The 24768-nt window shown below is 37.9% G+C and overlaps 1 protein-coding gene across 1 annotated transcript in view; it reads right to left on the bottom strand.

Moving 5' to 3' along the window:
* Positions 1-22069, bottom strand: part of LOC145986794 (uncharacterized) — a 30731-nt gene extending 8662 nt beyond the window's left edge. The window contains exons 1-5 of the mRNA XM_083121221.1: positions 21950-22069; positions 16602-16895; positions 5256-5516; positions 1468-1794; positions 169-507 (exon numbers count right to left, since the gene is read on the bottom strand). Coding sequence (XP_082977347.1) covers positions 169-507; positions 1468-1794; positions 5256-5516; positions 16602-16895; positions 21950-22025 — 1297 coding nt within the window. The 5' untranslated portion in view covers positions 22026-22069. The remainder of the gene's footprint in view (positions 1-168; positions 508-1467; positions 1795-5255; positions 5517-16601; positions 16896-21949) is intronic.
* Positions 22070-24768: the final 2699 nt, after the last annotated feature.

Raw genomic sequence — 24768 nt, 5'->3', positions numbered from 1 at the left:
GGCCTCAGCATGATCTTTTTAGTGTCCAACCTAATTATCATTTATCTTCATGATCATAATCTGCATGGACACAAAAACAACATAAAATTAATGTACAAATATTGACAATCATTATTGGGAAAATCTCTCCCATCTTTCTAATATCTTTAAATCATATAAAGCACTTACTTTCAACTATAAGAGACGTTTCATTCCACAACTCTGTTTCTACACCATCTATACCGGCCGCACACCTCCATGTCCCGTTATGTTCTGCTGACACATTGGAAATTGTAATGCCACACTCTCCAGCCAGTATGCCATTTCCAAAATATTTATATGCAGTTTCGTTTGTAGGCTTGGCTGTACCAGGAGCAACAATGATGTCATTGTTGAAAGGGTCCAAGAACCGACAGTAGGTCAATACAGAGAGAGTTCTGCACAAAATAGTAGCACTTAATCCTTGCATGGTCCTTACACATTGTGTTTCACGAGTCAGCATCCTTTGTTGGCCTCTGTTTTTCAAGCCTACAGCAGTTAAAAAAAAGTTGTTAGCAACAGCACAAATTGCACTGGACTACTGAATATTATGCCGTGTGTATCAAAAAATAAACAGAGTTTAAACAGAAATGACATAACAACAATAGTGCTAACATATATGCAACTTAAATTTCTGTTCACACTATTTTTTTAGAATTGTCTGAATATATATTCTTAGTTGCTATTATGCAAAGAATGCCATGCCATTTCTTCACCAACAAGCAGTTGGAAATGTTAGTATTTCTAGAGAAATCTACTATTACTATTCTTTTCCAATCTTACGGCGCCCGGTTCTAGTTCTGGCAAGGGAAGTGGAGAGCGGGGATTACGCTCCAGACCAACCAGACAACAGCAGTAGTGCCGAGAGACACGACATGGAAGGAAGAAGTACTACATGAACCTTGTTCTACTGGCTCCTGCATTTCTTATCATGCTGTATTGGTCGCTTCCCCGATCCCCACTTCCTTGCAGCATTAGGATAGGCCACCTTAACAGAAAATACCTTTAGTGACTATTAACAGGTAAAAAATGAGAATCTGAAAGAGACTAGCCTTGATGTAATTATTTGTATGCATTCAGGAATTTCAATTACTGATATTTTTTATGTTCTTGATTTTATGATCTCTCATGAAGTGAAAAGTTAGTGTTAAATAAGTATGTTGAAAGCAATGATAAAATAAAAGTATGAATACATAATCAATTAAGCTTGTTATTTAAATACAGTCAATGCTAGTTACATTTATCCTAGCAATTTTTACTCAACTATTTGAGTTAAGAGTTGTCATTGCAATCAACTGTTTCAGGTAGCCAGTTATGTGCATCTTTTTACATTTAAAAATATGGTACCCCTGCACTGAAAGCAGACATTTAAGATTATCATGAAGAGTTGTGACCCATGCTATTTTGTGTCAAAAGCTTAAGGAAAAATAAATCCTGAAATCAACTTACTTTGTCTGGGCTCCGTTAACATAGCATATGCTGAAAATTCAGCAAAGTGAGTACTGTTTATTTGTAAACCAACAACACATTTCCACCGGCCGAGTTGATCATCTGTGTAGTTCATAAGGGTAATTCCGCACTCACCAACTGCTAGGCCATTCCCATATTGCCTGACCATATTTGTGCCAAGGCCATCAATAATGTTGTATCCTGTTCCATTTGGGTGCTGGAAGCGACAATATGTCAACTCGGAGATAGATATAAACTGCAGCTTACAAAGAATATTGTAATCACTTTTATCCTTGTTGAAGTTTATATCCACTGTCAGAGGTTGTTCTGTAAAGAAGTTTCAAAATACAATAATTAGTACATATTATTTCTAGGCCATTCAAGACTTGGACGGCAAGTGACGAACTCTACATTTTTGTCTATAAATTTATCTGTCACACTTTTGACTGCAAGATTTTCTTTTATCTTAAGGCGAGGAGGGACAATTACGCACTAGTTGTGCATTTATTTCAATATCGTCGGATTGGGCACTGCTATTTAAAAAAGGGTTTAGTACACAAGAAAGTATGAATTTCTCTGCATATTGCAAGTGGAAACTGTTTTTCAAGTTGATTAGTAAGCTAGACACGATGTTTGAAAAATATGAATAATAAGCATTTACAGAATCCCATGTATTCCTTATGGGGAATCAACTTCAACTTCAAGTTACGGCTAATCAAATGGGAGTTTCGACTTTTCCTTCTACTATGACATAGTTCAACGTGTCCTTTTTCCGTTCATGTACTTTTCTACATCATTGGATGTTTGATATTCCCAAGAGAATGAATAAAATATTGGTCCCATTAACCTAATGCATTTCTCCTTGCCTCATAGGGCCATCCTGGCAGTGTTGCCAAACCTGATGTGCATAAAAGAGCTACATTTCACCACTAATAGAGATAAAGATGACTTTCAAGGAGCTAGATTAACGAAGGCTGCATAAAGTGCCTACTAGGGTAATTTTAGGTGTCAGAGGGGTGGGGGTGCTGCTATTACCGTTAACTTTAAAGTGATGGCAATTTATTCTTAGTTTTCACCTCCTAGATTTGGCGGCATCACCCATTTCAATAATCCAATGGTGTTCATATGAAGTCAAAAAATAAGGGATTCCCGGTTAATAATATTGTCATCTTCACCTTAGCCACAGCGCTATATATAAAAATACCAGGGGAGGGAAGAGGGGGTGGGTGATACAGCCTATATATGAATACCACGTCACGGCAAAATGTACACTCATGGCAGAGGTTGGTCTTTATGGGCCGGAGCCAGTGGTGGCATCATGGAGGGGCTGAGTGCAGGTACCACAGTTCACTGTCAAATGAGTGCACGAAAGAGCCAGATCTGGCTCCAAAAGAGCGAAGTTGACAACAGTGATTGCTGCCCCAGCAAGAAAGTCCTAGGGGAAATTGTCCCTCCTTGCCTTAACACTACCTCACCCAGCCTTTCCTTGTACAGCCATAGAATATTGCAAGTAAGTGCAGTAAATTAATACAAAGTAGCCAGTAAATGATATTAGTTCTAGACTGAGCAATAAAGTTTAAGACAATGCTTATTATTTATTATAAATTTTATCATGTTTCATACTTGCAGATTAAAATTTATGATTTCCAGACCATTTGAATACATGACATTCCAGCAAATTGAGATATGTGCCCTGTGCAGGGGTGGGGTCACATTTTCTGGTCTGGTTGGGCCACTAGATGCTTGTCAAAGATTTATATGGGCTACAACTTCAAGAAAAAATGTATAATCATCATTATCTATACACTTTCAGTTTATTTTTATTGCAAAATTTGACTATTCAATTTTGATTGGTTGGGCCAACCTTAATTTTGATGTGCTGTGGCCCACTCCTGTTCACCCTTGGAGCTGCCTCTAGCCCTGTGCATTTTATTTTCCCTTGTCCACACACCCAATTAAAGTCAGCTATGAACATGAACATAAGAATGTCATTGGGATGGGTATCGATCAGTTTTGTGTTGGCAGTGCTTACCAAATGCACAATCATGAATGTTAGTGTTCTTGTCAACTGGAACTCCTGTAAATTTTGCATTTTTCTATTTATCTTGATGTTATTTTTTGTAATGAGCAGTTTCTGTAAGTTACATAATAGGGCATTGTCTCAAAAAGGAAATAGGAACTACTCAGGATGTGGGAACATTCGTCACACACACACTTGTCCCATCCTTGGCATGACTGGTTCAGCCAAGGACCTTACTTCCCCCTATGCTATCAAGGGCAAGGTTACAGACAAAGTAACCTACAGGAAGCAGGAAGATGTGATGGCTTTGTGTAAGCAAGGTCAGAGTCTTTACCATGAATGCTCTGGGATTGGCCCTGGCCACCGGCGTAAAATCAACTGCCTCTTAAAATGACCACCCATTGCCATTTTTGAGAGAGAATGCTCTTAATATATACAATATATTGTTGTGTATACCATCTCCCATAAAATATGTACTATCTATCATAGCTATGTACTATCCACCTTTACAATTCCAGCCCCTCCAGAAAAAAAATCCTGCATACGCCAGTGGCCCTGAGGTCCACTGACCACAAAACCTTCGTCATGGTCAGCAAAATCAACTCTCTCTCCCAGAATGGACAGCCAAGAAAATAGCCTCATAGTTTAGCTCTCTCAGCTGGGCTGAAGATGAAGACGTCAAAGCCAGAATAAATACTTCAAAGAACAGGATTCTTGAGTCTTTTGTGCTGGTGCATCGTGAGACACCGAGAGGCCACCCCGTTGTTCGCTGCTTCTGTCTTAGAGGATAAGCCTCATTTCCCTAAGTACAGTTATTTGGGAATGCTTCCATTTCTGTATAAGATGGCCACATATAGCCATCTAGCTAAGGTTAGTTGTAAGTAATATACTTGTTAATGAGACTTAGTTATAATAAATATGTTACATATTGAGCTAGTACATTTTATGTTCTACCATCTAACATATTATGTAAGGTAATAACTCAAAGTAGCGCTAGTTGTCCCATAGTGTTACATTTTCTTTGAAGAAAAGCTTTTTATATAAGGTAAAACTGGAGGCCTCAATTAGAAATTAGCTCGATATGTGAATATTTACTGCTATTCTTGTATTTCTACTTAATGCAATAATAATATATTGGGCCTATTATTATTACTATTATTATTAGGGCTCGGAAGTTGAGGAAAAATCTTTTTTTTCCTAGTGTCCGAAGACGAGGCTCAACATAATATATGTTCATTTTGGGTCTTTGTAGGTCAGAATAAGGTGGGTTTTATTTGTCCTTTTTTGCCTTTTTCGGCATTTTTTGGTTTATTGGTCCTTTTTTAGCCTTTTCTTAGGTCTTAACAGCTTTCTTTTGCAACTTCATCTTCTTCTGTAACCCTAGTGTGGTTAGGCCAAATATGATTTTTCAAATTATGTTAATTTAAAAAATATATGTCTGAAAGAAGATGCATTTCATTCATATAGTTTTTTCGCACTGTGTGTTCCATACCACCAGAATTTTGTATTTTCTTTATTCATTAAATATCTGATTAAAACTGAAGTTATTAATTAATTTGGATCACATTTATACGTCCTTGTTTTCCCTTTTTGAGTTCCTTTTTTGATATTTTTAGGTCTTTTTTGGCAATTTATAGGTTTTCAACTTCCGAGCCATAACTATTATTACTATTATTATTATTACACCATGTGATACATTTGGTTAGTCTATGAGGACCTCTTCCAAGTATGTTTCTAGATACATAACTATGAATGTGAGTGTACTTACCATAAATCGTGACATTGCTATATGAGGTAACCTCTTCAGTCTTTTCTGGTAATCCAATGGTCACACTTACATTTCCAGTAAATGATTCCTGGATGTTAGTAACACTCACTGCACAGACATTATTCACTGACGGAATTACAATTACCTCTCCCAGTTTTTCATGTCTGAAGCGGCAATATAATCCAGTAGTTGTAACTTTTAGCGTAACGTTCTCTCCTGCCACTGCACTAACATCATGCACAATGGGAGGAGTGTAGGAGGCTGGAAGAAAATTGGATATAAATCAGTTTTAGCTTAGCCAGTACATACTTACATATATGTATATGAAATTCTTTCCATTATGAAATATCTAAGTGTGTGTGCAGTTAGATGTTCAAATACAGACACTGAATATCTGCTTTGGGGGAGGAGGGGGAACTATAATCCAGTTACGTTTGTGGTACAAAGCACCAATAGATGGCTTAGGCATAGTGATAACGTCATCGCTTTGTAATCAAGGGGTCCCGAGTTTGATGCCCAGTGGAGACACATAGTGGTTCGGATCCCACTTTAAACTGTAGGGCCAGTCCCAATTAGCCTTACTGTGCATAAATTGAACTTAAAAATAAAAAAAACAATCAATCAATCAAAGCTGGCTTAGGCAGACACTGCTAGTAGTGATGATCATTGCAGTCTGTGTTCCTAATATAAGTAGTACAAGTCAAATGGGTAGGAGAAAGGTCATAGATGATTTCCAGTGGGGCATGATTGTCATTGCTCGAGCATCAGGTGCTGGCATCTTTACATTTGCACACTGACAAAATATTGAAAGGTATGCTGTTTCATAAGTGCACCATGGATTGATGATTGTTTATTGATTTGATTTATTTTACTTTGCTTTCTTTCAACTTTTGGCTATTCACGAAGATGACGATGATTAATTTTAGGAAGGGAATCACAACGTTGGGCCAACCGTACTGAAAATGGTTGGCCAACAGTTGGCCCAACGAAGAAACATACCGTTGGCCAATGGTAATTTTGGCTGTGGTACCAATGTTGGGCCAACGTGTGGTTTTTACGTTGGGCCAATGTACTGAAAACTAAAGAATGGGTAGGTTTGTTTTCTGATATATACATAATTTATTGTGAGGCCAAATGTAAAAAATAGTTCACGTTATTTATGAAATGAAAAATACACAGCATTTTCTCAGACACATTGTATCATTGTTTTCAAGGCACCATACCTTCAAGTGGTAGCAAAAAATCCTTCTAGAGTTTACGTAGTTTTCCACCTTTCATGTAATTGAGTCTGCACATAACATTGCTTAACCACCTTCACAATAATACCTGTAAGAATGTTCTTGTTCTACTACAGATAAGGAGGCAAACAATAAGCAATTCCCAACACATCTTTCATCCATGGCGGCTGACAAAGGACTTGTTAGTGACAGCAAGTTAAAAATAGCTTCTACTTTCATTACAAATATGTTATATTTCCAGTATGTGCTGTGACTGAAATATTCAAAAAGAAACACTGTTACATGCCCTTTATTTTACACTAGAAATTTCAGTATTTTCCTGAAAGTTGTCTTAGCTTAAAAAGTTGTTTTTAAAATTGATTTTGACTCACGTTTCCATGGTTGGGCAAATGTTGGCAACCACCGTTGGCCCAACGTAAGACCAATGTCAATTGCTAACCAACGTAAAGCCAACCCTTTCCCACTTGGGAAAGAACACCCATTCCTAGGCTGGGATTCGAACCCAGGACCTGTAGTTTTGTATGCTATGGATGGATGAATGAGCAAAAACTTACAGCAGAAAGTCACTCAAAGTCATAGAATGTAGGTGGATGAGAAGGCCCAATTGACTCCAGAGGATTATGCAGGTTATCATAAGGACCACAACTGCATACATTGCAGATGGCTCATAAGCACTAGCAGCGAATCCAGAAGTTGCAGTTGGGAGGGGCAAATTTCAGTCAGGTACCTCATGTCGCTGAGTATCAATTGCAAGCTACAGCTTGAACCACTGTATATAAACGATACATAGTACCGTAAACAGGAACCAAGCTGCCTTCCATCTTCCATGTTTTAGAGATTAGTGCAAAAATGGGAGACCAGAGTTGGAATAGATGGTTTTTACTGTTTGTCATTATCATAATTACTCCTATTGCCATGGTAAACTGAATGATTACACAGTGGCATGCCCAACGGGGGTTGGCAGGGTCATAACTCCCCCTTTATCCCATTATTCACATATAAGAAAAGAACGTCAAAGGTAGGAAAAGATGGCAAAATTATGGTTGACTACTAAAAAAAAGTATGCGTAACACCCTCCTTTCCAAAATCCTGAGTATGCCACTGTGTTCACATATGAGGAGTAAAGTGAATAAACAAAGAAAACAGAAACCTATTCTCTGAAGATCATGGACATCCGGCGTGGCTCCTCTCCCTGGAAAATTAATGTCCACCTAAAAAGTCTAAAAGTCGCAATAGGAAAAATAAATATCTTGTGATAAGAAACAATGTATTCATATAATATGCTCTACGTGGTTACCATTGGTTTGCAATACGTTTCTCCCACTCTTGATTAACACGCATTATAAAATAACACGTTAAAAAATAAATAAATATGGAAACTTAAAAACAAAATTTTATTATCCTATGTATGTGGGCCCCGGCGCCCACCCAGCGTCGAATAACATGGGTACCTGGGGGAAACCCTGGGGGGGTAAAGGCGGTCAGGGGCGTGATGCTGATCACATCACCCCCACTCACGACCGGATCAAGAAAGTGTGGGGCGTTACCCCCACACCCCCTATACGCCTTTATGGCGTGGTGCTAAGCACAGGGGAGCACTTTACCTTTACCTTTTATGTATTGCGACTTTTGGTCTATCCTGTATATTTCACACATAATTTCATTTCAGTCAGAGTAATTTATGTTAATTATTATAAATGCATTGAAGGAACATGATAATTTCAGACTGAAATAGTGTTCTTTGAGGGTGCATCACTATTGTTTGGAAAAATATGCCTCCCTTGCCCCCCCGGGAAAAAATCACCTTGCTTGCCCCTCCCTGAAAAATATCCTGCGGATGTCCATGCAGGCCCGTAGCTAGAATTGATCTCTAGGGGGCTGCTCACGGTTTATCAGGGGGGTTCACGGTTTATCAGAGGGAGGGGCTTTATAAAATGAGTGACTTTTTTTTAAAAAAAGTTTCACATTAAATAAAGGTAAGCTATTTTTTGTGTGTTAAGGGGGTCATTAAGTTAATATAAAACATTAAAGAAATAGGAATATAATACAAATAATACCCTCTTTTTCAATATCTTCTAAAACACGGTCATCTCTCGAAGTGTTAATTGAATGCTACTGACCTCATTCCTTACTAAACACTTCATACACTTTTGATTACACAAATATTTGTATCCCATATGAAAATGCACAATATTCAACAATAGTGACTACAGTACATACCTCTGCCTTAAAAAAGTTGGAGTCGGCGATTCTTCATGTTATTGAACCTGTGAAGCAGTCTCGACATATCTATCTATGTTCGATGCTCGTTTCTTCTCAAATGCCAGAAAAATAAGATTTGCCAGGCGCTTGCTGCACATTGACAGTCTCTGAGGGCTACTGATGCGGGTGAACAGAGAAAGTGGATTCACACAACGCTGTACTGCATGCGCCAGCAAGTAGAGCATAAGAGTCTTCATAGGCCATTCTAGTTTTGTACAGTTCTTCAAAAGTATCAGGGGATTCCAGTTTCTTGAGATATGCATTGGCAACAGCAGAATGGTGATTCCAAAGGCTGATAAATATTCAATATTGCTAAATTGAAGGGACTCAGCCGATGATAAGTCGTTGTTATTGGTAAAACGTCTATTTATTTCTGTTAGAACAAGATCTAAACATTCGTAGAATATTTGTGTGAGAGATGTGTGCTTTTCCTCTCCTAGGATGTCAGTGATAACGAAGTCTTGCAACTGTGTATTTCGTTTTCTGTTTCTTGGGGTACTCAACAATCTTGTCCTGAATTCCAACCTCTTCTAGCAGTGAATCACTTTCTTGCAGAATGGCTAATTACACATCTTCCTGACGCATGCTCCTTAATGTTTCTGTGGCAGCTTCAATCATCTCTCTACCGGCATCCAAATGAACATTACGTGCTTGAAGCATTGTATCAACTGGGCTTAATATTTCAAGGATCTTTTTCATGAACACTAAGCAAAACCGAAACTGAGGTTTGCTAATGACTACAAGCAAACCAACACTTGCTGCTACGTCATCCCCGTTAAAATTTCCATTTTTCACCAACTGCAAAACATGAATTATATCTCTGTAGTTTTCGAATATTGTTCTCGTCATTTTTAAATGTCCTGACCAACGTTGTTCTAAAAGTCGCGAAAGACTTCTCCCCTCGTATAATTGGCCACTTTTCCCTTTTTTAGAAAATTGTGTAACATGGAACTCTGTTCGAAAAAGTGTTTAATTGGAGAAATTTCATCCACACATTTAACAATTACCAGATGTAACCGATGGTTAAAACAACGAACGTAAGGAATTAGACGCCCAAGCCGTTGCTGGATTAAAGCTTGCACACCCCATTTCTTCCCACTCATAACTGAAGCCCCGTCAAAACACTGGCTGAGCAATTTCGCACTATCCAAACCATATTTCTGCAAAATATTTAGTGTTAGATCTGCACAAGACTCTGCATCAAAAGCTGACAGTGTTTCTATGCACAGAATTGATTCCATGACTGTCCCATTCTTTACATAGTGGATTCCTATGGCTACGTTTTCTCTGTTGTTTTTATCTCGTGTACCGTCTTCAAGCAAAGTATACAAAGGAACATCTGCACTATTAATGTCACTAACAATGTTTTCACGTACGATGTCAGCCATTATTTCAATAATGTCATTTTGAATTTCTGGGGACAAGTAAGATGCGTTTTTAGGTACCTGCTTAAAACAGTCTGCCAGTTTCTCATCTTTTCGAAGTGTGAACTCGAAAAGATTTCGAAACAGGCTTTGTTCTTCATGTTCTTCTAAGTGGTACGTTTCCCTAAGAGGCAATTCGTTTATTGCAAGGAACTGAATAACTTCAGCAGTGCTCTTGATATAATATTGATTCTTTTCAAGAACATTCTGATTCACTAGTGTAGAAATAGATTTTCCCACCAACGAACGGTTTTGCTTTTCTGCCCACCTTGACATTGCTTCTATGTGTGTAAGTGTGGCATCATGTTTCACTAGCCCTGCTTTGGTTTTATCGAGAGCTGCCTTCCAGTTCTTAAAGCCTTTAGATGTAAAGGCCACTTCTTTGCATCCGAAAGGCCGATATTGTCTACAAGCATAGCAGAATGCTGCATCTATAGTGTTGTGATATTTTAACGATTCCCCAGCACCATGGATAAATTTATAATTCGTAAAAAAACATCTGAATCTTTGACCACGGCGACCACTCTTTCCCCATCTACGGCTGCCTCCAATCAAGAAGAGGATTTCTTGCCTACGGAAGTAAAGGACATTTCCAAACCAGGTGAGGAAATTAAACAGCTAAAACTCAAACATTACCCCCGAAATGCTGATGGACGATGTTTTCAAAGTGACTGGTTTAAAAGGTTCAAATGGTTAGAGTATTCACATTTCACAATTTCTATACTAAAGTGCAAGCTATCTTGACAGTGACGTCAGCTGGGACCGCACTACAGGTTGATGCGAAACCATTGTATCACTCCGCGCAAAGCATGAAAGATTCTCTCCGTCACAGTTGTATCTCAGAGTCTGCAGAGAAAACACACAGGAGGAACGGAACGTTTTTGTGTACAGCTGATCGAGGGTTGGGTCGGGTGGGAGGTGGGGGGTAGTAAACTACTCGACTTCTGACACCCTTTCAATGTTGCCAAACTTACATGGACGAAAGGTCATTGAGTTCGATTGCGTCTGTTGTGTATGTTGTTTGTACCGAAATGAAGGGCAAAACCGTACATAGTGAGAGCCGAGAGGTGATTTCCAATGTTGTTAATTTTTTTGACAAGGAATCAAGAGAAGAATGTTACACGTTTCCGGTCAATCAAGCTACAAAGCGTGCGGCGGCTGCAGTTCAAATGTCGGACACTTTCATTAAGAAAATTAGAAAGGAAGGAAATTCCGGGGGGAAATTTACGACACCAGGTAATCACAGGTCTGCCGAAAAGAGTAGAATTGTTGTAGACGACTTTGACAAGTGTTTGATTAGAAGAACTATTGGTAATTCTTATACGGTTGAACATGAAGTGCTTTCGAAATTAAAGAAAGAAATTAATTTTCGGGGTAGTCGTGAAACTTCGCAACATTATTTGCAATGACTTAGGATTATATAGTATTATATATTATATATTATTATATAGTATATATATATATATATATATATATATATATATTAGTTATATCAGCTAATCAAACCCAACAAAAAGCCCCCGCAATATCGGGTGGACACTCTTGCAGCAGAAAACGGCCAAACCGTACTTCGTCTTCCACCTTATCATTGCGATCTAAACCCTATTGAGTATGTTTGGGGTATCATAAAGGGTCGTATTGCATCACAAAATGTGGATCGTAATTTGGGCAGAGTACTGCAAGTTGCAAGAGAAGAATTTCAGAACTTTCCCAAATAAGACTGGAATCACAACCATGACAATAGATTTTATTGTCATTAATTATTTAAATCGGGAATCGTCACGAACGCTATCCATAATTCTTCAACCACTGACCGCGCCACCCTGAACGTTGCGTTTTGCGGCAGGTCCACCAGAATTTCATCTGTCAGAGAACAGCTGTGAGGCATCGTGGCAACAGCGTGCCATTTGAGAGCAAAGAAAAAGAAAATTTTCCTCCATATTCTCGTCTGCTGCCGTTCACCGCGACAGAAACAGGTGGGGGTGGATTTTAGTTCGCATATTTTCCGGGTGTTTTCTCTTCTTTGCTGAGCAGTATATATAATTTTAACTTTGACTTGTAACAAAATAATCGTGCCGAATACTCTACATTTCAACAAGTTTTTAAGTATCTAATATTTTTAACACATTTATATGCTCTGTATACGCTGTAACGTGTTTTCATTAAGGAACTATATTTTTGTGCTCAAGCCTCGCGAACTTTCCGTTCAAAGGCGCGTTGCCATCTCGTATTCATTATCCGATTCCGTTCATTTTCTTGTATTTATACATCGTGCTCGTTTTAATTGCTCTTTAATTTACATGATTCCATTCTAAAAGAAACCTCGCATTGCGACATGTTGGACTTCCTTCCCTTGCATTTCAAACTATTGAAATTCTTTCCCTTGTTTGTCTTTTTTCTTAGTGCAGACAGTGAAAGTATCAACGATGGAAGTTTGCAATGCTGTTACTACGTCACTGTCAAGATAGGTTGCACCAGAGTTTACACACCAAGGACGAAACGTGGTTATATTATTCGTCACTAAAACTACTCACTATCGCACGAATCAGTTTTACGAAGATATGAAACACAATAACACCCGCGCAAACGCGAAACTTTCTTTACACGAATGAAGAACTCAACAAACACAAAGTGTCTTTGTCAATGTTTTCCCCAACAGGGCATGGGCAAGCCCTTATATTCCACCCCCGACCGGGCAATAAAACTCCCCTTCGCAAAACTTGGGAGCCGATGACCTTTGATGCAGATGGAAAGGATCTGCTACAAGGGAAAGCCGAAAGAGGGGGAGTGAAGGTGCATAGATCCCCTGTGGAAGAACTTTAGAGAACCTTCTAAATACTTCCCGTTACTTAAACTTTGGTTTATAAACAAGATGAACAAATGTGATAGCCGCTCTTCATGTTCTGTGAATTTAGCTGCTCTTCATGTTCTGTGAATTTATCCTTCTATCAAGTCATGAGCAAATAATATCCACTCTCTACATTTTCACTTGTCACGGCAAACAAATTATGCAATAGTTTTACCTAATACCAGGGGGCTGACGACAACGCCAGGGGGGGCTGACGACAATGCCAGGGAAGGGTCAGCCACCCCTGGCTCCAGCTTGGCTACGGGCCTGTGTCCATGCTGAAGAGGTGTTTGGTTCGATCCCCTTCTGAGGCATATTGCACATTGGTTTAGATCGACTATAGGTCCAGTTTCAATTAGCCTACCATGGGCATAATGTAGACTTAAATCAAACTTGAAAAACTATCATTTGAGCATGTTAGATTTGATGATAAAAGAGAACAATTGAGTCTTCAAATCTATTAGATAAAAATATATCCCAAAACCTTGCAGTTGGGAGGGATGATGGCCCCTATCGCCCTCCCCATTGGTCCGCACCTTGTCAGCACTCTAAAGAACATTCAATATTCATCAAACTTTAGCATGGATGCATACGTGGGCTATTCCAGTCAACATCCTACAAAGTACTAGGTTAATGTTTCTGATCAAGTAAACTTTCAGCGTACCACTTGATGATAACTGCTTATACATCCACATGAGTTGTTAAAACACAGAATATTTAATAAATGTGTACAAGAGAAAACGCATCCTGGCATCTTGCAGAGAAAGCGAAAAAGCCAATTATGCCTTTGTGGGAGTGCACAATTGCAAGGACGTATTCAGGGGGTCCAGGGGGTCCTGACCCCCCCCGAAAGATTTATCAAGTACTAAAATTAAATAATGAAAAATATATTCGTTTAGCCGTTGTTGTATAATTTCCTCTGAACTTATTGGAAGACAAGGATTATATTGGGATCACACGGCTTTGAGGGACAGGAAGGACGTATTTAGGAGGGGTCCAGACCCCCCGAAAGACTTACCAAGTACTAAAATTAAGTAATGAAAATATTAGCATTTGTTGCATAATCGATGGTTATTAATTTCCTCTGAACTTTTTTTAATCAGAAACTTAGTTTTTTCCAAATATATGTATTTTTAATTTAATTAATTGAAACTAAGCAGTGTCACGCACTGGAGATATATTTCATAATCTATTTCTTGATTTTCATTTGGCATCATTTTTGATATTTGATAAATATTCAATTATTCATCAATTTGACATTAATTTCATTGCCGGAGCATTTGTTTTTATGTAAATTATTCCGATCTTAACTAAAGGTAAGCTATGTAATGAATTTGCGCTGTTATATTTCTATTTTTATAGTTACAGCCTTTTTACCTAATCGTGTAATAATAATATAATATTAATTTATGTATTGTAATTAGTATTAATTTGATTTCATATAATTGTTTTAATTTAAACATTTTTATTATTATTATTATAATTATTATTATGATAAGAATTATTATTATTCCTGAGACACTTGGTTCGGACCCCCCCCCCCCCGAATCATATTTCTAGATACGTGTCTGCACAATTGGTAAATGGCCAAACGGCCAACCTCCATGGCAGAGTGGTTAGTGTAGCGTGTTATGATGCCAGGGGTACCGGGTTCAAATCCTGGCCTGGACATGGGTGTTCTTTATTAGTGTCCCTTCATCAATTTCATAGCATCATCACTCATTCTTATCTTCTCGATTAGCCAAAAGTGGCAGAAAATTTAAGTAAAATAAGATCAAAGCAATCAATTAGCAATTGGTAAATGCAAATTCACCTCCCCCTTTACATACATACAGTATGTAACATTGTTATTCGTATACATAGAATTTCCGAGGGAAAAATGTCATTTACTAGTAAATATAATCATTTTCATGTACCTGGAAATTAATGTTAATGAAGGTTTCACCAACAAATGTCAATAAAAATGTAAGTTCAAAGTGTATAAACAGAGCATATAATTTGTGTGAAAAGAGAAAAACACGCTGTTTCATGCAACATTGTTATTCGTCCAGGCAAGAGTTTCAATCTTCCTTGCATACAGCGCCACCGCTATTCGGGCGATTTCGTGCAGTTTGCAACTTCGTAACAAGTTTGAACATGCAGGCGCGCTCCCCGTCAAGTGGAATGCTGGCGTAGGTATTGTTGTAGGCCTATCGTCTATCTATACGCGTGTTCGAAATGGGCAAAGTAAAGGAACTTAGTTCCGATCTGAAGGATGTTATTATAAATTTGGCCCTTAGAGGTTATTCGTTAAGAAAAATTGGACAACAGTCAATAAATCACACTCCACAGTTCAATACATAGTAAACAAATTTAGAGAGTAAGGTTCAACACAGAATGTGCTGAGAAAACCAAAAGAGAGACGGTTGAATAAACGTGACAAACGCTTTATTTTAAAAAGAGTAAGAGAAAACCCCTGACTAAGTGTTCCTCAGTTACGACCGTTAGTAGAAAATGTTGCTGGCAAGATGATTTCCGATTAAACTGTCCTACGAGCCTTGTGGAAGCATGGATATCATGGCAGAATACCACGAAAGAGGCCGTATGTAAATAAGGTGAATCGCAGGAATAGACTTTCATTCGCGAAAGAGCACATCCACAAGGACCAGGAATTTTGGGATAGTGTCATATGGTCAGACGAGTCTGGGGAAAATCAAATAAAAACAATGATCACATTAACACAGTTCCAACAGTTAAACACGGTGGTGGGTCATTAATGATTTCGGGCTGTATGTCGTCCAAAGGTGTTGGTACCATCCAGTTTATTGATGGTATCATGGATGCATATGTCTATTTGTACATATTGAAGAACAATGTAAAGCAGAGTGCCCAAAATATGGACATGCCGCCTATCTACAGATTCCAACACGACAATGACAGTAAGCATAAGGCGTGAGTTAACATGAATTGGCTAATATGGAATGTGCCCAAACTACTACAAACACCAGCTCAAAGTCCAGACTTAAATCCCATTGAGCATTTATGGGCAATTTAAATAAGCTCTGAAACATGTCGGAAACTGGTTAATTCTATGAAGAACAGGTGTCAAGCAGTAATTAAAGCCAAAGGATACGCATCAAAGTATTACAACTGTCAGTCAATTTGCTCTGAATATACTTTTTTCTTTTATATTATTAAGTGTACGAATAGAAAAGTTGTACAAAAAATGGCATGTTTCTCTTTCAGTTTCATTTAATTTATTATTGTCATTGGCTATACAGAATTTGGGTAAGATTTTATGTTCCTAATGATATTTGTTATTGAATTGTAAAGAAACAATTTCAAAGAGTGTATTTCCTTTCCGATATTAAAGCATTTTCTTTGAAAATCCGTGTGTACAAATAAGAATGTTACATACTGTATATATTGTAGTACAGATAAAATTCGCATGCTTCATGTGGATGCTACACAATGTACATGCTTTCAAAGGCAGGGTCATATCTTCAAATTGTTATCATGGTAACTTGATCTTCTTGAACCTGAAAATACCATCTAATACATAAATTACTTTCATTTCACTTACATTCTTACTTACGTTTCACTGTAACTGAACTTCGTAAGTCAGCATACGGGATGACATTTGTCATACTTCCGGTCCAAGTACCACCCAAGTCCACGTTGATGTTAGGTATCCTCACTCCACAGTGCTCCTCTAGAAAGCATTCGAAGTTGCCTGATGGGATGGGAGGACACGAATCCGTACTACAGTTGCAATTAAGTCCTTTCTCATGCTTAAAACTGCAGGATGTAGTTCCATTTACGTACATAGGATATAAGAGTGTGACTGTCTCTCCTTCCACAGGTGACACACTTCCTGGGAAAAGGCCTCCTGTTCAACATTGGAAAGAAAATCATTAAAGATAATTAATCGTTTAGATTGACATACGTACAGTGAAACTAGTAGTATAATGACTTTTAAACACTGATAAAAATGTATGTTATCAATGGGCCTAAATATTCACTTGCAACCATTGTCAACTAGTCAGTTGTGGAAATTTAAGCAAAAAAATGCAGGCTTGACCAGAAGGTGAGGCCTACTCGAAAAGACTTTTAAAAGATTATCATCAGCAGGCAGCCTGGATAACAATGGGTAATTTGGTCACATGACACCCATATGGGCTGAGTGAATCAAACTAACTGCAGTAAAATCTCGTTAATCCGGACTTCGCTTAATCCGGACAGGCAAAGATAAATAAAACGGAATGCAAGGTATTAAATGTGGCTGGTAGTCGTATTTATCCCTTTAAATACACCACAATAAACGTGTTTTGTTGCTATAAACGGAGTTTTAATGCACTTTCTACTGTTCTTTAAGGTTATTTTAGTTAATCCGGATTTGTATTAAACCGGTCAACTTATCTCCCCCATTAGTCCGGATTAACGAGGTTTTACTGTATATGCTAATTATGCACCGATTTCAATTACCTCAGATAGGGTTTTAACCTTCCCAACGGTTTATTATCTATGTTGGGAGACGATGACAGTGCTTTAGACAATATTTTTAGCTTTTTGAGAAGAGCGGGCCTTTTCCACTGTCTTTGAGGTAGTTTTTACACTACCCTAGAGTTGACGAGCTGTATCTTTGCGGGTGAATCTTGATCAAACCTGGTTGCGCAGTAGCAAGGGGAGGAGCTTAGTCGCTGCGCGTCATTCTCCTTGAGTATTGTCCTTGCTGTCGACCAATCAAACGCGAGTAGGTAGCAACTACGGATATATCTCACTCTGTCTCTCTGAGCATAATAGCCAAGGCCACCCGCAAAGATACAGCTCGTCAACTCTACCTATTTTAATGTGTTGAGTTTGTCCTATGCAGGTTCTTTTACAACCTACATTTTTTACCTTTCCCAAGGGGGCTTTTTACACCCCTTTACAAATTTTGAGATAAGGGTTTTAAATAAGGCGATCTTCCCTGCATACACTGAAGGGTAAAACATAGCCGGTACACCCAAAAAAGCTTTAAATCAATCAATCAACTCTGAAGTACCAATAAAGACACTTTGTTCAGTTGTAGATCACCACCAGCATCTCCACGTTTCCAGCTATCAATGAAATTTTCATAACTTAATTTTACTGTACAAAATCCTCCAAATAAAAGGGCCGAGTCTGCTGCCACGCACGTGTCAGCAGTAAGAATAAGCGTCAAATTTGCTTCTGCCACGTAATTCGTCTGCTAAGAGGATGTTATAAATCTTAAGAACAGATTAAGACGAGATAAATGCAAGTTTATGGTTAGTGGGAATGAATGTACAGGTAATTTAGAACCTTTTTCTTTAGAAAGCATTTAACGGTATTATTTTAATGCTAATAGAACTTAACCTAACTAGGAGAGCATTTAGGTTTATTATTAGAAGAATGCTGAGGGACCTAATCTTAAAACATTTTTGTGAAAGTAATCGCTACAACTTTACAGTATGTGTTACAGACGTAATTGCATACATAGCATGATCAAATCACGATAAAACAAAGACCGAGTCTACTGCCACGCGCATCTTTTTTGAGGTTACAGCAGAAAAAGAACGTGGCAGCAGACACTGCCAAATAAAAGACCCGCAATATCTGTATAACAGATTTCAACATCTTTCCGACTTTCACAGCCGCAACACCAGATCGCGCGAAAGGTCTCTGCTCTCCATTCCACTCCACAAATCCAACTTTTATGCAAATTCTTTTACTGTTACCTCAGCAGGCCTTTGGAACAAGTTGCCACCTGAAATTTATGTGTCTTCCTCAATTGTGACGTTCAAAAAATTGTTAAAGTTACACATATTATATAATGAAAATTAAATGTTTGACTTCCCTAATAATGTGGCGGGTGCAGAGAATAATAGAAGGACGTGAGGCACAAAAATGATTTAACGTAATAGTTTAGTTGAATTATCGTCAAAGTATTCCATTTTGGACTGTGTTTAAGTAAGTGCAATGTTAGACTGTGCTTAAGTAGTGTAGTGTTATGTATTTGCTTGTACGTGTGTAAGGGCAAAAATAGGTATGTGTGAGTGTGTGTGTGCCCGTATCTATAGGTTAGATTACGATTCTTATATGTATTTTTTCTTTGTATTTTTTATTTCTCTGTAATTTTTATATATTTTTTTCTTTTTTTTTTTCAATATTTTAATTATTTCACATTATTTTTTTTGTAAACATGGTCAAGTGGAAGAAAAGGCTCCATAGCCTTAACTTCGTCATGTAAAGGAAGACGTAATAAATAAATAAATAAGGCAATCAGCTGTGAAATTGAAGCAGACCACCACAGCCACCATACAGAGGAAGCCTGCAGTAGCCCCCTAAGAGAAGCAGCCAGCTCAGCTTCCGAGAAGGAGAGAAACAAGCATCAGATGGCTGCAAACCTACCTCACCTTTAAAACTATTCCATTTCCCCCCACCAAAAAATTCCTGGGGGGAGAGTTTTAATTATTACAACAAAATATAAGCAATTAGTTTTGACTTCTTATGTACTTTAATAAGGATAATATCGAAAACATAGAAAATAGTGTTGTGAGTCTTGAATCCTTTCTCTTCCTTTGCCAAGACATCATTAACCTATATTCACCAATAACAATATGCACACAAGAAAAGTAAAACAAGAATGCAAGTCAAATATAATTTTTACAATTCATAATCAATATAATCTAATTTATTTCTTATAATAGAGAGCAAAAACTAAACAAAAAGCTTATACATAATAAAACAATTTCAACTATTTCTTAATTTATTGACATCTTTAACAAGTTATAGTAAAGGAATTAGTTACTATTCTTTTTAAGTGTTACATATTTAAAAGTAACAAATTATTCCTTTATGTGTATTTAATAATAATGTTTTTTTAACATTTAGTAATTAATTGTATTGTATATTTAATAATATTATAAATATCCATATCATAAAATTTATATATGTGTGTGTGTGCCCGTAGACCTCACACCACCAGTCTTCAATGATTTCCGCAAAACGAGGTAAATACAATTGACAATGGGGATGGAGGAGGGACTCAAATGTTCCCCGCAGGCAATTTACAGGAACAATGAGATTCGGGGTAAAAATTTGCGGAAAACGGAAAGAATGAGGTTCACGAAATGTAAACACTGAACTCATTGCTTCTGTACGATCTGCTTTAAACGTGCAAGGCTGTGCATTTAAATTTTAGCATTTAATTCTTAAACATCTTATCCAACAATTAGGGGAATTTGAATGTCCGAAAGGGAATTTTGTGGCATTTGAAAGGGAAATTTTAAACAGAAAGAAAACTGTTCCGGCTTGCCACCACAACCAGTTTCTTTTAGTGACGGGGGATATCTCAGCCGAAACTTCTCGCCATATCAAGATCTGTAGAAACTTGGGTGTGGCTCTTTGTTGCTTTGGCTAGGCAACAACCACGTCTACAGCCATTGGTATTCTGCGAAACATATTTACAACAATTTTCTAAACGCAAGTGTACGTATGTACTTTCCGTGATCACTCCTTGTTAGCACACCGCGCTACCGCACCAGCGATTCGAATTCCGGCTTGTACATGGATGTTCTTTGTAAGTGTGCCTTCATCAAATTTCATCACTCATCCTCATCTTCGCGATTAGTCAAAAGTGGCAGAAAAGCACAGTATAATAAACCAAATCTATCAGAAAACTCAATCTTATATAGAACCTATTCGCAATAGTTTAATAGGCTTACGTAAACACGAACTATATCTAGGCAACAGCGAAAGAAAACCACATGCGAATTTACGTGGATGCTCTAGAAGGAATTCTAAGCAGATGTATTTTTCTCAGAATTTGGAATATCAGCTGTTTTTAAATGAGAGAAATTTCGAAAACTGCTTAGCTGGCGTCGGCCAAAGTTCCAGCTGAGCCTTAAATTACAGGGCTTCAATGTACTCCAAGGGCGTCGGAACATCACCCTTTTCCAACCTTTTCTCTATTTGCTCGTTCAGGGTCCTGGGCGACTGCCGCTCCCCCCTGCCTCAGAGGCTACTAACATAACCGTGACGATAAAATAGATGAAGAAACAAGCATAAGACTTCATGCATTTCAGGAATCGAACCAGTACTCCTGGTCATGTAGTGGTTGCTATCTTAACAGGGGCGGCGCCAGGTTGTGCTAAGGGTTGCTTGCGCACCCCTTAATTTTCTTCCACACCCCCTTCAGCACACCTTTTAAAAACCCATTTTTAACAGAAAACACTATTAACTTGCACTGTCTTTCGATTATGTCGTCAATTTGAACGGAGAATGTTAGGTAATGAAGTGAGACATTGTATGCAACAGGCAAGCTGAAAGAAGCCGCATTTACTCTCCTGTACTGGGAGCAATCTCTACAGAGAATAAGCGTCTGTCTTTTTTTTTTTTTTTTTGTTTGTCAGCAATATTGTTAAGAGTTGTTCCATCTTTTGTAAGACGCAATATATATAATATTGACCTACCTTGAAAAAACTTCGGTCGTTTAAAATTACAAAGCATGTAGTTGGTTGTTGTGGTCAAAGTAAGTAAAAATGAAGCAAGTCATTTTGTAGTCTCCAATTTTATTGGCATATGTTCAACTAAAAGTTGATTGGTGTTTGATGTAATTCGTGGCTTCGAATACCAGCATGGGCATAAGTGTTCTTTGTGAGTGTTCGTTCCTTCATCAATTTTATCATGTCATCATTCATCCTCATCTTCGCGATTGCCAAGAGTGGCAGAAAAGCGAAGTAAAATAAACCAAACCAATCAATTCACATTGCACCCCCTAAATTTCATTCCGCACCCCCTCAGCGCCCCTAGATGATAATTCCTGGCACCACCGCTGTATCTCACCCACTCTACCACGGTGTCTACCTAATAGTTATTTCTGTAAAGCTAAACATATATCTTGTAACAAGTTGCCGCATTGAGAAGAAATGTGAAACTCACCAAGGGATTGGCCGTTGCTGGTGAGTGCTAGGTGTAGCAATACGATGGTTCCAAGGAAGCTCTTTGCACAATCCATTTCTTCCTCCTTGTGAAGTGTCTTAATGCCAGCATCAATCACCATTTGCCTTATCTGAACACTTGAACTCAATATTGTATCAAAATTTTTTATCAGCACAGGCTTAACTCGATTGGATATCAGTTGCTTACATTCCTTACTTAACGTGGGCTTTCGCACAGTGGCGTAGCGGCCGCCTCCACAATGCGGGGTGCGAGGGGGGACCCCGCAATGTTCTCTCTGTGCTTCTGAAATTTTATGCAATTCCAGAGATTCAACAGATGGTGTAGCTTATTAATATATATATACGAAACAGATGTGGGTCAACAATGAGACAATTCGAACTCGAAATTCTTTGAGGTTAGCACTAAATAGAAAGATCCGATCTTTTTTATTATTTTTGTCGGTGAACAGAATACGTACGTATCAACAGAGTTAGCTGTATTGTACGTGTCAACGGACACCACAAATGACTTCACGATTATCTTACTATTTTTTTTATATGTGGGAGGTGGTCGAGTAGTAGCTTATCATAAGACAATGTCTGCGATAAGAAACAGGAGCGTAATGGCTCAGCCAGAGAAACCTCCTTGCAACTGGACATGCCGAATTAACTTACTTGCTCGCAGATGGCCATCAACAGGAAAAAAAATCTTGTAAACTTAGAGAGTGTAAATTGTCTACAGTTATGAATCTAAGGAAGATTCAATTGCTCTACCAGTCGATGTCTTAAGCAATCAGAAAAAATGGAATGGGAAGACGTGGTTCTCCACATTTAATTTAAACACTGCAGCAGCCCATCTATACATGCGAGTGAATTAATACCAAATAGTCTACTACCATTACAAATCACACAGAAACAAAATTTTATATACTGCAAGATCAGATGTCCAGTAAAAAATTCCCCGGATAATTATTTCGCCTGCCAGTGAAAAGCGAAATATCATCACAAGGCATTTCATAATCTAAGTTATCATACACCTATAATAATAAACTTTGTAGATTGAAAACAGGATGTTTGTCTGACAAGTATCCAAAGAACATTTCGGTACGTATCGCAAACGCAATGTAATAATAACAATAATAATTTACACTGTTTTGAGATTTATTTGCTGCGTAACCGCGGAAAATCACAAATCTGAATATCGATATTTCATTGGTTACAAAATATTTAATCTGACCAAGTATTGATATCATAATATGGCAGTGGCAGGTTTCTCAGTAGGTATTTACCTAAATTGCATATTTCATCTGCAGTAATACTTGCGAAAGTACACTTTTCTTTTTTTCAGTTGATTGATAACAAAAATGATCAGGCGAAGGCCAATAAATAATAGTTCTAATAATAACATGAAGTTGACAATGTGTAGGTATTTCGGCTCACCAATTTACATATTTACAAATTGGGTTGTTTGATCCATTTTTCGACTCCTATGTACAGACAGATGGAAGCATCGATTGAAATGCTTTATGTAACCAAAACAGATCTTTCAGTGTAGTGATTTTTATTTATGGTTTCAATAAAGAAAGGTATCAATTGATGTGAAGTATTCACAAGAACAAATATTTGACGGATCATTGAAAACTAGTAGTAAAACGTCAAATGCTGGAAAAGATAGCAAAATATAGAAGTGTCTACTGAAAAAAGATGACATAACGATACAGAAATATTGTGTGGGGTTCAACTTACTGCACCCACAGATGATATGGTTTTAGTAGTTATAATCTAATTGTTAATATTATTATTAACAAACGATTTTAAATAAACCAATAAAATTTTCTATCTAAAAAATTTGCATGCACATATTAGTTTGATATTGACCTACGTTAATTATATTAATAATTACAATATTCATTTTATATTTTACTTTAGTAGAGTTACGCTTTTATTATTAATAACCTACTTTTGTGTGCGCGTATGTGTTATATTATTATAATTTTCAAAATATTTTCAACCAATGTAGTGTTTTGACCAAATCTGATACGTTCATTATTTGATCAAAGTGTTTACTAAACCAATGGGGATGGGGGGTTGAACCTCTTAAACCCCCCATATATAACGGCCATGGCCTCCACCTTACGGTCATATACTTCCTTCCGCCCTTACGAAAATCCTGGGCACGCCATTATCGATATGGAAGAGCGGACACAACTGTCGAAAAGGGTAGATTTTGATCTCTCGCTGGTTGATACCTTAAAAATACAACAGTTGTAGCAAGCCAACTTGACTTGTATTTGACTGAGTTGGAGGGAAATTCCCTAAAGAGACATCATCAGAATGTTCACAAATTGCGTAAGTTACTCTTATCATATCTCTGCAAAGATTAAGCTTCAGACTTCAAATATCTTGCAGGAACAATAATGAACGTTGATCTATGTATTCCGCTGGCACTTACAGTTACACAATTTAATTGTGCAACAGAGAATCTCAAATTTGATGTAATGCCTCCTGTTGACCAAACATAATCACAAGCTCTTTATACTGGATGAAACCAATAAGAAACTCGGGACACACATACAGACAGACGGACGTAGCTACAGACTTAAGCCCCTATCACACGGAACTGGATTTCTAGTAGGAACGCTCTAGTTGACGCTGGACTGGCTACCCATTTGCTAGTTTTCGCCTCACACGGTACTTGTTACACCGTACTTGTCGATAGTCTTTCCTTCCCATAATGGCGGCCGCGCGAGATGTAAACAACGTATCACTTCACACTTTTAAAATACGATAACTATTCAACCGAGAGGAATATCGCTTCGT

This window comes from Lepisma saccharinum, chromosome 4 (assembly GCF_977018435.1).
Source record: "Lepisma saccharinum chromosome 4, izLepSacc3.1, whole genome shotgun sequence".
Lineage (NCBI taxonomy): Eukaryota > Metazoa > Arthropoda > Insecta > Zygentoma > Lepismatidae > Lepisma > Lepisma saccharinum.
The sequence above is the reverse complement of the archived record's forward strand: the minus strand, read 5'-3'. Positions and strand labels throughout refer to the sequence as shown.